Source organism: Barbus barbus, assembly GCF_936440315.1.
Source record: "Barbus barbus genome assembly, chromosome: 16".
NCBI lineage: Eukaryota > Metazoa > Chordata > Actinopteri > Cypriniformes > Cyprinidae > Barbus > Barbus barbus.
Window position 1 is genome coordinate 18,283,877 of NC_136744.1, and position 14,187 is coordinate 18,298,063.

The 14,187-nt window shown below is 36.7% G+C and overlaps 1 protein-coding gene across 1 annotated transcript in view; it reads left to right on the top strand.

Annotated features, from left to right (window-relative positions):
- Positions 1–349: 349 nt before the first annotated feature.
- Positions 350–14,187, top strand: part of LOC306882560 (transforming acidic coiled-coil-containing protein 2-like) — a gene marked incomplete at its 5' end in the record, with an annotated part of 66,343 nt that continues 52,505 nt past the window's right edge. Inside the window, 3 exons of the mRNA XM_079437285.1 lie at positions 350–479; positions 6,935–7,050; positions 10,372–10,610. Of these exons, the coding sequence (XP_079293411.1) occupies positions 350–479; positions 6,935–7,050; positions 10,372–10,610 (485 nt within the window). The remainder of the gene's footprint in view (positions 480–6,934; positions 7,051–10,371; positions 10,611–14,187) is intronic.

The following is a 14,187-nucleotide window of genomic DNA, read 5'->3' on the forward strand; positions in this document are numbered from 1 at the left end:
TTTGACCTTCATGAGCTGTAAGCTCTAATCATCAAAATTAAAACAAAAAACGTTTGAAATGTTTTACTTTACATGCAATGAATCTAAAATATATGAAAGTTTCACTTTTTGAAATAAGTTACAAGAAAAAATTAACTTGTTCACCATATTCTAATTTTTTTAGATGTACCTGTACATCCAGGACTAGTATTTCTGCTGTCTGAATTTAAGCTGATACCCTCAGTGAATCCTCACAGCACTAGGTAGATAGATGGTGTTTCACTGAAGGGTTAGATAGATGGGATCCCATGTACTGAGTTTCCCCAGATTAGAGCGTGCTGTAGTTGTGGTTGTTTGAGGGGGCGGCAGCATGACTGATGGGCCCTGGAGCTTTCTGCAGTGTGCTGGCCGTAGGTCAACAGTGTGTGCGAAATGCTCCAGGAAGCTGATTTATGTTTCTAATGAGCTTGTGGTGTTCTTAAAAGAGGTTCTGGTCAGAGGTCTGTTAGACCCATCTAGAAGAGCTAATGGGCTAATAAGACATACTCCTCCACTCACTCTCCCTAACCTTCACACAGTGAGCGACTCAAGCCAAATGTGCAATGGGCCTGAAAACATTGCTCTCTTAATGTGGCACGGTAAAAAAGTGGACAGTTTGAAATGATTCATGGATGTGAATCGATCTTACCATTTTTTGATAATGGAAGTTTAAGTCAAGGATGCTATTAAAATGTTGTTTTCATGCTTGCAAGTCACCAGAAAAGTAACGATCAAGAAATGACACACATTCTTAATGACTGGGCTTAATGGTCAAAGAAAAAAAGTGCATTAAAATTATATATTCATAAAGGTCATTTATATATGGTTTCATAAGAGGTCTCTTATGCTCAAAAAGGCTGCATTCAGGATTACAGTACAGCACTAATATTGTGAATCTAAAATAACAAATTTCTGTTTTTATATAGTATAAAATGTAATTTATTCCTGTGATAACAAAGCTTAATTTTCAGCAGCCATTATTGCAGTCTTTAGTGTCACATGATGCTTTGGAAACGATCCTTCAGTTGTGCTGTTTATTATATATTTTTGGAATTGTGATACTTTTTTTAAATTCTTTGATGAATAGAAAGTTCAGTAAAACAGCATTTATTTGGCATAGAAATCTTTTGTGACATGCAATGTCTTTACTGTCACTTTTGATCAATTTATTGCTCCCATGATTAATAAAAGTATTAACTTTTTGTGCTGACAGACCAGCTCTTTGTATTGTTGTATAAAATGCAGTAAACTGGAGCAGTAAGACAAAATCACAGAATACTAATGCTAAACTCTCTGTTATGGCCAGCTTGTGATTTTAGCTATATTGTTCCTCTTTTTTTCAGAATCAAATTGAATGTTTACTGTTTCTCCTGGATTGTCTGCTTCGGCCGGTTCAGTCTGATTTATCCAGTTCGTGTCCGGGATCTTTACATTTGAATTATAGATCTGCACATGAAATCTAATCTTTTTCAGTTTGAAGAGTTTTCAGTACAAATTAAATATTGAGGTGTTTTAAACTTGCTGTATGATTCATTTTGGCCATTACGTGATACGTATTATATAAATTATTGTATAACTCTTAAATTCTGTGAAACTGCCTGAAGGCCATGACTCTAACAAGAGTTTTCTTTTTGTATTTTTCTTCCACCCTGAGAAAGTTGTACTACTGGACAGCATCTCTGCACTTTGTTCTGCTTTCATCAGAGCCTCTTAATCTCAACACATGACACATACTTACTTGCACACATATTTCACTCCCTGATCGCTCAAAGCTCAGTGTTTCTCTGGATGTTTGACGAAGAAATAGTGTTTGTAATTCCTTGACAGTGTCTGCTTTCTTTACATCGGTCCCTCTGTCTGCCAGAGGTGGCCTGTGCCATTGTTGGTTTGATGTGAAGGGGTCACCTACCAGCCCCGCTTAACAAGATGGGCAATGAGACCAGCACTTCGGAGCTTCCGGTAAGACGGTTTCAATTGGGACCTGCTGCCTGGCTAAGCACCGCAGTGTTTGTCTCTTCTGAAACGCTTCCATGCTTGTGTGTGCCTTAAAACTAGACTTACTGTTTAGAGCTGTTATGACTTTTGGTGACATCTGTTAGCATTCCAGCATAAACTGACATACTGCCTGTGACAACCTGTGCTTGAGATAACTGCTCAGATAGAGAAAGAGAGAGTGCTGTGGTAAAAAAAAAAAAAAAATACATGCACCCTTGTTTTCATTGTTTTTACTGTGTTGTCAAACATTCTGACCGAATTTTGTTTTGAAAGAATGCAGATCGTTAGTGAATTCTGTTTTTTTCAGTCTTAACCAACATGCTGTTCCCATTGGTGCTAGAGAGTGACTAAATCAAAGTAGAGATGCTACTATATTAAATATTTTTTTTTCAGTAGCATGACAGTAGTTTGGCTGCTTTCAAAGTGCAGCTTTTCCAGCAATGAGCTACATTTTCCAATGAGTAGTGGTTTGTTGGCTTTTTTAATGTCTGCAGAGGGAATAATAATAGCAAACGCGCTCACCTCACCTCGTTCGACGTTCCCTCTCTCTTATGTAGCGTTGGAAAGTTCAGTTCATTCTAAAGAGTCCTCCCCTCTCACACTCATCATGTTGCGGTGGAATGTCCGACTCATTCTAATGAATCGGTTCTTTCTAAAAGGTATTTTCTCATATGTATCGCTAGAATGTTCAAATAATTAATTCTAATGAATCAGATTGTTCAAGACCGTCTTTTTCCCTCATAGCCCATGTATCGCTAAAATGTCCAATTCATTAATTCTAGTGAATCGGTTTGTTCTCCCTTCTCTGCATATTTAGCATAGCAATGTAAGTTTAATTCAAGTTTTGATCGTTCACATGTAATTTAACAGATAAAAACTGTTTCAAATTTTCGAGTACACGTGGGGCTATAGGTACAGTACTTTTTGTTTTTTTGACCGTTATAGTCATTTCTATAGGCCTATATATAATTTTTTTTAATATCAGTGTGTTTCCCTTAAGTAACCATATTTACCATGTTTAGCATAGCTAATTAGTTAAGTTAAACAGTAACTTAAAATTATGAGTCAGTTTTAAAAGTGTCCCCAACAACAGTCACCACAATTTAAATATTTCTCATGACCTTTTGCTGCTGATGTGATTTTACAAGACATTTATGCATTTGTGCGTTCAACTGTGGTTTGATATTCAATGGACCCTGCTGAAAGGAATCATTTGGGTGACGTTATGCTACATTGAAAAGGCTACTCAACTTGGAATTCAGGGTTTATCTTAATAGGATCAACCTGTTGGGTTCAGTGCTTTTTCATGGATGACTCCAACCAGTTTGGTAGGTTCCCAGAACGAACTTTAAGTAGGCCTACTCTTGGTGAACGTCCAGCAACAGCAGCACCGGAGACTGATTGAGGCATATATAGTGACTTAGATCTGCCATGCATCTCTCCAAAGACGGTTGCTTTTACCACAACTTGTATCTTTCTCTGCTGTTCTTTTGCATTACACATATTTGTCTCTGCCACAGGAGGGCGCTCCAGATAACGTGGTGCTATTTCCTCCAGAGGAAACACAGTCTGACATGGTAAATGAGGAACTGTAGGGTTTCAGCATGTGTGTGTGTGTGTGTGTGAAGTTGCACTGGGAATGTGCATGGTGTTTCTACATTAACTGTGGTTCAGAAATATATTTAGTGAGAACATATCAACAAATATAGATTTGCAGAGAATTAAGTTGAATGGCTTGCTTACCCCGCTGAAACCCCCCCCAAAAACATTTAAATCTAAGCTGAGTTAAGTTGGCTTTAGCAAGTTTAAGATCTTTAAGATCTAAGGTCTTCCTGCATATCTTATAGCTGGATGGCCAACTTATCCCCAATAGCTGACAAGCTGAAAGTGCCATATACACTGAACAAAATTATAAAGGCAACACTTTTGTTTTTGCCCCCATTTTTCATGAGCTGAACTCAAAGATCTAAGACTTTTTCTATGTACACAAAAGGCCTATTTCTCTCAAATATTGTTCACAAATCTGTCTAAATCTGTGTTAGTGAGCACTTCTCCTTTGCCGAGATAATCCATCCACCTCACAGGTGTGGCATATCAAGCTGCTGATTAGACAGCATGATTATTGCACAGGTGTACAGGTGTGTGTGTGTGTGTGTGTGTATATCTTTTTTTTTTTAATTAACTTGCTCAATAAATGTGGTCTTGCAGCTTGAACAAAATTTCAGTGATTAGGAATGATTAGGCTCAAAGATTTAATATCAAAGTGTTAAGTATTTGATGTGTGGTAAAGCATTATGGCTTTATAATAATATAAAAGTTAAAAATAGATACAAACGCTGATTCTGTCATTTAAAAATGGAAACGAAGTGAAATTGAAATGTTGAAAATCATACAATTGTTTCAAATTTTGAAATGTAAATATTAATTGTTATATATTATTTCTAGGTAAATAATGATATGTAATAAAATTTGGGCTATTGGTCCATTTAATCTCTGTAACTCTATTTTATTTTTGTTATTGTGATGTTATTTTTGCTCCAGTTTAAGACTTTAAATTATATTATATTATATTATATTACTTTAAATTATAAGACGATTATATTTTAACCAAGCATCAAGGTTTTAGGTAAATATTTTTGTGTACAACCCGAATTCCGGAAATGTTGGGACGTTTTTTAAAATTTGAATAAAATTAAAACTAAAAGAATTTCAAATCACATGAGCCAATATTTTATTCACAATAGAACATAGATAACATAACAAATGTTTAAACTGAGAATTTTTTAAATTTTATGCACAAAATGAGCTCATTTGAAATTTGATGCCTGCTACAGGTCTCACAATAGTTGGGACGGGGGCATGTTTACCATGGTGGAGCATCTCCTGTTCTTTTCAAAATAGTTTGAAGACGTCTGGGCATTGAGGTTATGAGTTTCTGGAGTTTTGGTGTTGAAATTTGGTCCCATTCTTGCCTGATATAGGTTTCCAGCTGCTTCTTTATAGGTGAAAGATCTGGACTGCAGGGAGGCCAATTCATCACCCGGACTCTTTACTACAAAGCCATGTTGTTGTAATAGCTGCAGTATGTGGTTTTGCATTGTCCAGCTGAAATACACAAGGCCTTCCCTGAAATAGACGTCATCTGGAGGGGAGCATATGTTATTCTAAAACCTTTATATACCTTTCAGCATTCATAGTGCCTTCCAAAACATGCAAGCTGCCCATACCGTATGCACTTATGCACCCCCATACCATTGGAGATGCTGGCTTTTGAACTGAACACTGATGACACGCTGGAAGGTCTCCTTCTTCTTTAGCCTGGAGGATGCAGCGTCCTTGATTTCCAACAAGAATGTCAAATTTGGACTCATCTTACCATAGAACACTTTTCCACTTTGAAACAGTCCATTTTAAATGAGCCTTGACCCACAGGACACGACGGCCCTTCTGGACCATGTTCACATATGGCTTCCTTTCTGCATGATAGAGCTTCAGTTGGCATCTGCAGATGGCATGGCGGATTGTGTTTACCGACAGTGGTTTCTGGAAGTATTCCTGGGCCCATTTAGTAATGTCAATGACAGAATCATGCTGATGAGTGATGCAGTGTCGTCTGAGGGCCTGAAGACCACGGGCATTCAACAAAGGTCTTCAGCCTTGTCCCTTATGCACAGAGATTTCTCCAGTTTCTCTGAATCTTTTGATGATGTTATGCACTGTAGATGATGAGATTTGTTTTTAAAGTATTCCACAATCTTTTTACGCTTTACTTCTGAGAGACTCTGCCTCTCTAAGACATCCCTTTTATAGCTAATCATGTTACAGACCTAATGTCAATTAACTTAATTAGTTGCTAGATGTTCTCCCAGCTGGATTTTTTCTATTTTGTTTTTTTGCTTTTTCAGCCCTTTGTTGCCCCTGTGCCAACTTTTTTAGACCTGTAGCAGGCATCAAATTTGAAATGAGCTTATTTAGTGGATAAAAGTGTAAAATTTATATTTTGTTATGCATTTATGTTCTATTGTGAATAACATATTAGCTCATGTGATTTTAAAGTCTTGTAGTTTATTATATTCAAATTTAAAAAAACATCCCAACATTTCTGGAATTCAGGTTGTATAATCGGCTGTATAACCTTTGCAAAATACTGTAACTGTGCGGATTTTGCAAACCCTAATGGCAAAAATTTGATTTATTTAAATGTAAAAAGGAAATTATTTTAAGTACTGTAAATCACATTTCCTTTTTTGAATTTTTAAAATTTTAAGCACATTTTTTGTTAATCTAAATAGTCTTGCAGTGTGACAAATTCATTTAATGTTTATTTTTTTAAATATATTTTTCTGGATATGCCAAGGTCTATAATATTTTATTGGGTAGAAATTGTGAGAATTTTTTTTAAATCTTAAAAATTCTTTAGGGTCAGTCTTACTGTTTAAAATGGAGTATTATTATAGGCACCCTAGTTACGAAACCTCCAAAAGTTAGTGTATAACATGATCTCCCCCTGTGGGTTACATTGAGATTGACCTTTGGCCCATTTCCCAGTATTCACCTGCAGCGTGTGCATCAGAGTGCAGTCCTCAGTCCCCCAGCAGGAAGTGACAGAACAACAGCAGACATAAGAGGCAGGAGGTAGCTCAAGAGGGAGGGATCAGAGGACAGAAGCTTCATGCTCAAAGAGTTACACAGAGGAGGGGGAGGGATCACTACTCAAGTTGCTCTGTGAGTGTTCTAGCCTAAGATTTTGTAGTACAGCTTCTCAGGAGGAACAGTCTGTCTCGCTCTTCCAGGGACTAGCTGAGTTCTCCTGTGAAGGGCATGGATCTATAGCAGGAGAGGTGAAGGGAGCTGAGTCAGGAATCTGGAGAGGAGACTGGAACATAGGCACGACCGGCAGCATGTTTGTGTCTTTGCCCAGCTGAACCAAAACACGCACACGTCTCTGCTTGTTCTCACGGGGAGTTCAGCGCAGGAGTGCTGCACTGTCAAACTGCAGCAGTCTTGTGCGAATGTGTGTATGCCTCCTTAGAGAAGGTGAGTTTGTGATTTATTTAGTGGCTTGTTGCAAATGTGAGTTTTACACTGCAAAATGTATATATATATTTCTTATTTTCCAGTTAAAATCTCTCAAATCCTTAAGACAAAATAAATGTGCAGTGCTGCATGAGTTATTAAGAGAATAGGTATAGGCAACACTTTAGTTTAGGGACCAATTCTTACTAACTAGTTACTTATTAGCATACATATGGCTGTTTAAGTAGTTATAAAGCACATACTATAAGTGCCTTTATACTACTTAAAATTATGAGTTTATAGTTAGTTAATAGTGAGATTTGGTCCCCAAACTAAAGTGTGACCAATGTGTTTTTCTGATACAAATGTATTTTGTCTCTGGCAGTAAAAAAAAAAGCATTTTTTTTAAAAATATGTTTGATTTTTATTTTATTTTCATTTGAAAACAAGTGAAAATTATTGATTAATAATTTTTTTGTTTAGTATTTTTTTTGCAGTGTAAAAGTTTTATTTATTTTATATTGAGTTAACTGTTGTGTGTTAGCTGAATACACTAGTGTGTGTGTCCTAAATAGGGATAATACTTTGGTCTGTTTCATATAGTTATTCAAAACTGGACTTCATTTCATATAATTTATGGGTTGTGTGTGTATCCCACAACTATTTAGAGGTCAGTCTGCTGTGTTGGGCTTATACAATTGCCATGGAAACCAGTAACATTGCAAAGCAAGGATGCATGGTAGGTAACAGCAGGGATTTACTGTAGTGGAGGACAATGTGGACTGTTAAAGGGGCAGGGCAAAAGAGACCATATGGGGTCTGCTTTTCAGGACCACTCATGATGTAGGTCAAAGGACAAAGCAAGACAGTGGCCCTTTATTTAAAAAGACAGCAGTGATTTGAGGTTACCTGTTTCATTCTCCGAAGGCCCCTGTGTGCTGTATATGGATCAGCAGATCTGGGTAAGAGATTCCCCCAATGTAGCTTATATCAGTTTAAATTCTAAACCTACAGACAAATGTAGCTCAGTGAGTATGATTTATTTTAGTTACTGTGTGCTCAATTAAGTTTTCTAGGGCTCAGATATAGGTTCACAGCATAGACCGGAAACAGGGACTTGTCGAACTTGAAACCAAGCATGAGAAACAAGATCATAAGAAGACAAAGTGTGCTATTATTCTATTAAACTCAAGTGTAGGTGTGAAAAATGTGGTCTTACAGCTTGAATAAAATTTCAGTGATTAGAAAGTTTAAAAAGTCCTTTCTTATGATCAAAGATTTAAGTATTTGCTAATGGTTTGGGCGTACTTGTAAAGCATTATGGCTTTATAATGTTATTAAAGGTAAAAATAGATACAAACTCAGATTTTATCATGTTGAAAATTAAAAATTTTTTGAAATGTAAATAACTTTTATTTAAATATTTCTAGGTAAACAATGATAGGTACGAAAATTTGGGATATTGACCCCTTTAACCCCTTTTCCAAAAAATATTTTTCTTTTTCTTTATGAAAGAGGCTTTTTGGAACATTTAAAATTCATGTAAACTTTTCAGTTAAATTTTTCATTCAAATTGTTTTATGATAAATACAATAATAAAGATTTTTTAACAAGCAGTTTTATTAGTGGTCTCACACTTCTGTTCCCCATTTAAATAACATAATAAGGCCTTGACTTGTTGTCTGCTGGTTTGTAAGCAAATTCTCAGGTTGATGACAGGACTTTTGGAGTCGTTTTTATATGTAGGGCCGAGAGAGATTTAGGGATACAGTGATTGTTCGCCGGTGTGTGAAGTGCATCCTGTTCTTCAGGGGTTTTGTTGTTTTTTGTGGAAAATCCAGCCATCTGTCACTACTAAATGTTACTGATATTTGAAACCCTTGTGTTTATGCTGAATAAGCTAATGGAATCCAAACCCTTGAGTTTGTCTGGATCAGGGCATTTCATTTGATACTCTGACCTGATTCAAATTGAGTGGTGTTTGTGCTCAGGCCTGGGAATGTAGATCAATGCATGATTTCACTCTTAAAGCTCTGAGAGTGTACAACACGTAACCTACAGCAGAGGTGGGAATGCAATGCACCCATGTGTATCAAGTGCATGTGATGTGTGTGCAGGAGTCAAAGAAGATAAAAACAGTGGTTAATGGATGTGAGGCTTTTGTGTAATGCATCTCTAATGTGGCCTGTGTTCCAGAGAGCCTGCAACATGATCCTCTGCTGCTGCACAAAGACTTGCCTGTGAATCATACTGTTGATCAATGAGTGTGTGTATGAATAAAATGAGTGCGTGTGTCTGTGTTTTGGAGGGGTAAGATTCTCTTTTGTCTTAAATCATAGTGCTTATTATGCAAATGAGAGTCTAAAATGATCAAATATTTATAATTATGATGTTATTTGTGTTTGCTCCGGTTTAGGATTTTAAAACAGTTGGATAATATTTTATTTTACTTTACCTTACTTTATTTTACTTTATATGTGGATGATCCGCTGTTGCGACCCTTAATGTGAGCAGGAAAAGAAAGCGTTTTAAGTGCTGTTAAGTCATTTTCTTTTAAAGTTTTCACCATTTTAATCACCTAAGTAAATTAAATAGGCTTGCAATGTGACAAATACATTTATAAATGAAATGAAATGCATTTAAACATTATATGTAGTAAATAATCCATGCATTTACATGTTTGTTTGGCCTGGATTTTTACAAAATTCTTCAGAATGCATTTAATCTGTGTTTAAAGTTCTCTGTGGTTAATGTAGCTCAGCTGAATGAGGCTATCTTATTACATCTGGAAAGAATAGTGGTAAAACCAGTAAAGTCAGAACAATCATTTCATTTTGCCTCATTTTCAATGAAACAATAAGTAAATGAATTCTGTGGAAATTCACTATGAACCTAGAATTACCTTTTTAGTTTACAACCATATGTTGTTGTTTTTTTTTGTAACAATGTTTATTTATATGTGTGCAAAAGGGCATATGAAAGTTTCTGAACTGATTCTTAAGACTTAGCTGGTGTGGTGGTTTCATTGAAAACATGTTTATTCTTTAAAGATTTGTTTAAAAGTGCTGATGGCACAATGATAAATGATCAGGGTGTGTAGCCTAGTCTGAAATCACCTCAGCGTTTTAATTTTATTGACATGGTGGGTGTGTTTTCTTTGATGTAAAATGTCAAACCCTGTATGTTTGAAGGAACGTAGTCTCAGTTTGAACAACTAACTTGTTCGAAAGTGGCAAGTAAGCCATTTTAGGTGTGTGCAGCTGGTCTGAGTGATTTACGGATCTCTAATTAAAAACAGATTGCACCGGTCTGTGCTCTAACTACTTTTGTTGTGTTTCTCAGGCTGCAGTACACACTGACAAGGTGAGCACACTGAAGGAGAAGTCTGCCACTGCAGAGAACGCATCTGCCCACACTGATTCAGTCAAAGCAGAGCCACAGGTGTCTGCTGATGAGGAAGAAAAGCTGAGAAGACAGGAAGAGGAGGATAAAGAGGAGCTAGAGTTTCCTCATGATCTGCTGCCCAGCATAGACCTTGACCTCAGCACTGAGCTCAATCTCACCTGGGGAACCTCGCTTGGGTAGGTCTCAACAATTTCTCTCTTTCAAACAAACACATTGATTACCTCAGGGAACTGCACTGAGGAGTAGACCTGTCATTTGACACTTAGCAAGGGGCAAGTTTCAACAGGATGCCTGATTCATTTAAAATTCTTTTTGATTCACATCTGATGCAAATTTTTCTACCTTTCGGTTATGTTTTGCACACCGGTAAACAAAAAAACTATTTTGCATTCTGGAAACAAAAATAGAGAGATTAAAAAGGTGATAATGGTTAATGTGTCTACTGTAATTAAAGGTATGGTATTCAAAAAGGTTTTCTGTCATTTACTCACCCTTATATCATTCCAATCGTAAATGACTTTCAAGAGCAGATATTTTGGAAAATGTCTCATACAGATTTGAAACAACATGAGGGTGAGTAAATGATGACAGAACTTTAATTTCTATGAAAGGTGCCTTAAAACTGTGAACTCACCTGGGAGTTGAGAACACAAAGAATGGGTGCAAGTTCATATTAGTCTTGAAACTGGAAGCCAAAGATTAGAGTGGACTCTGATACTTGCTCACTCGTTTATGTCACAACTTACTATGTTTCACAATCAAAGCAAAACACAGGACTTATTATTCGAAGATCCTTCCTTGTACTTGCTTGGCTGGATAAACACAGAATGAATTTCCATTAATCTCTGACTCATTCCTATGGAAAACTTGACTGAATGGACAATTGGCAGGCCTACAAAAAATCTGCAAACCTTGCCAGCTGTTAAGGTGGTAGAACCCAGACACACTTCAATGACTTTTATTTGACATGATTTTATGGCGTACTATGCTAATTAAAATGAAAGGCTTGTTTGAAGACATTACTATATATATATATATATATATATGTGTGTGTGTGTGTGTGTGTGTGTGTACAGTGCCTTGCGAAAGTATTCATACCCCTTAATTTTTTTTCACGTTTTATGTTGCTGCCTTATGTTAAACTGCTTTAAATGACTTTTTTCCACATCAATCTACACTCCATACACTATAATGGTAAAGCAAAAAAAAGGGTTTTAACATCTTTGCAAATTTATTGAAAATAAAAAACTTAAATGATTCCATTGCATAAGTACTCATACCCTTGTCTGGGACAGTTGGAATTTAGCTCAGGAGCATTCATATTGCTTGTAGGTGTTACTAGACTTTGAGTGAAGGTAACCTGTGGCAAATTCAATTGAATGGGTATGATTTGGAAAGGCACACATGTCTTAATAAAAGTTTCAACAGCCGATAATGCATATCAGAGCAAAAACCAAGCCCTGGGGTCAGAAGAACAGTCTGTAGAGCTCAGAAGTTTGCGTCAAGCTACACATCTGGGAAAGAGTTCAGAAAAAAATTCTGCTTCATTGAAGGGTCACGGAAGCATGTAGTCTCTGTTACCCTTAATGGAAGAAGTTTAAAACAACCAGGATTCTTCTTAGAGCTGGCCTCCTGGCCAAACTGAGCAATTGATGGAGAAGGGCTTTGGTTAGAGTGGTGACGAAGAACCTGATGTTCACTCTAGCTGAGGTCCATGATCGTATTTGCAGATAGGAGAAATCTACATAAGGACAAACATCACTGCAACACTCCACCAATCTGGGCTTTATGGCGGTGTGGCCAAACTCAATCCTCTACAAAAGAACAAAACAAAAGAAAACACACTTGGAATTTACAAAAAAAGCACCTAAAGGACCCTCAGGCTGTGAGAAATAATATTATCTGGTCTGATGAACCTCAATTCTAAGCATCATGTTTGAAGGGAACCAGCTCTACTCATCACCTGCAGATTACCATCCCAGAAGTAAAGTGTGCTGGTAGCAGCCTCATGCTATGGGGCAGCAGGCACTGAGGTGCTCATCAGAATAGACGAAAAGCTCAATGCACCAAAATATTGAGGTAGCATTAAGGAAAACCCAGTCCAGAGCATTCAGAACCTCAGACTGGGCAGAAGGTTTACCTTCCAACAGGACAATGAACCGAAACACAGAGCAGGAGTGGCTTATACACAACGCTGTGAATGTCCTTGAGTGGCCCAGCCACAGCCTGGACTTGAACCCAATCAAATATTTCTGGAGAAACCTGAAAATGTGCGTCTGCCGCCATCCAACCTGAAAGAGCTTGAGAGGTGAAGAGATGAGGAGACAAATGGCAGATAATTGCCAAATGTTGATTGTCACATCAAGCTTGTCACATCAAACAAAAAAGACTTGAGGCTGTAAAGGTACTTCAGCTAAATATTTAGTTATGCAATGTACTTATTTCAGTAATTTATTTGTAATAAATTTGCAAAGTTCTCACAAATCTGTTTTTTGCTTAGTCATTATGGTGTATGGAGTGTAGATTGATGTGGGGGAAAAAAGTAATTTAATGCAGTTTAACAAGGCAGCAATATAACAAAATGTGAAAAAAATGAAGGGGTATGAATACATTCGCAAGGCACTGTATATATATGTATATGTATACTATGTAGTAGTGTAGTGCATATTACAGCAAGAGTTTCTCCAAGGAATTTCTGCTGTTAGGTTTCTACCTAATAATACATATGACAAGTGTCAGTTCTAGGAATAAAAGGACAAAATCTGTGAATGTTGTGATTTTTACATAAATACATCTTAATGCATTACCATAGCCTGTTAGTGGACAAAATGTTTGTTCTAAAATTATTTTGATAAAACCCATCTTCTTAGATTTCTTTTACAGCTTGATTAGTAATTGAATCTTCCGGTTAATGAGTCCTGATGTTTATGAGGCTCATATTCATGGGTATTTATTTGTATATGTGTGTGTATAGTTGTGAGCAGGAGAGTTTGGGTGAAATGAAGAATGAGGCTGTGGCACTGGGTGGCACTGCCAACCCTCTGCTGGCAGACCTAGAGCACTACGTGGAGGCCAGTCCACCAGTAGTGGGCCTCATAAAGAGGTAATAGAGGAATGATTAAAATGGAGACAGAGAGATACCAGTCTGTTACGGCATAAGAGACAGACATTGGTGACTCGGCCAAAGTGTATTCATGTTTTCATATGTAATAGATGTTGTTGAGATCTCTTTTGCTCCATTTTGTGTTTTGGGTGTGATTATTGATGTGTGCTGTGTAAATGGAGTTCCCTTCAGTAAGCACAAAACATTGAATTTTAGTGGCATTTAAGTTACACTGCAGTATACACATAAAGATGTAAAAAGGAAAATGAGAAAAACAGTGTAACCAAATCATGTGCATTTTATGTATTTGGATTATAAAAAATATCAGTACCAAACAGCAACTTTGAGAGAGAGAGAGAGAGAAAAAAAAAATTAAGTTGCAAACATAACTTCATACAGCCAAAATATCTTAAGAAACATAAACATATCTACCCTAGTGAATTTTTTTTTTTTTCACTTTTTAATGGTAAATACAAAATGTCATTTTTAAAAATATATAAACATTTTATTTACATACTTGAATACATCATCTGTCATGTTAAGTATTTAGGATCAAAATGTTTTTACAACCTTTTCACAACTGGAAAAGCATTTACACAAATGTAGTACTAGCTGGGTTAGTGGTCTGTTGAACATGTTTGGCTTTAAAG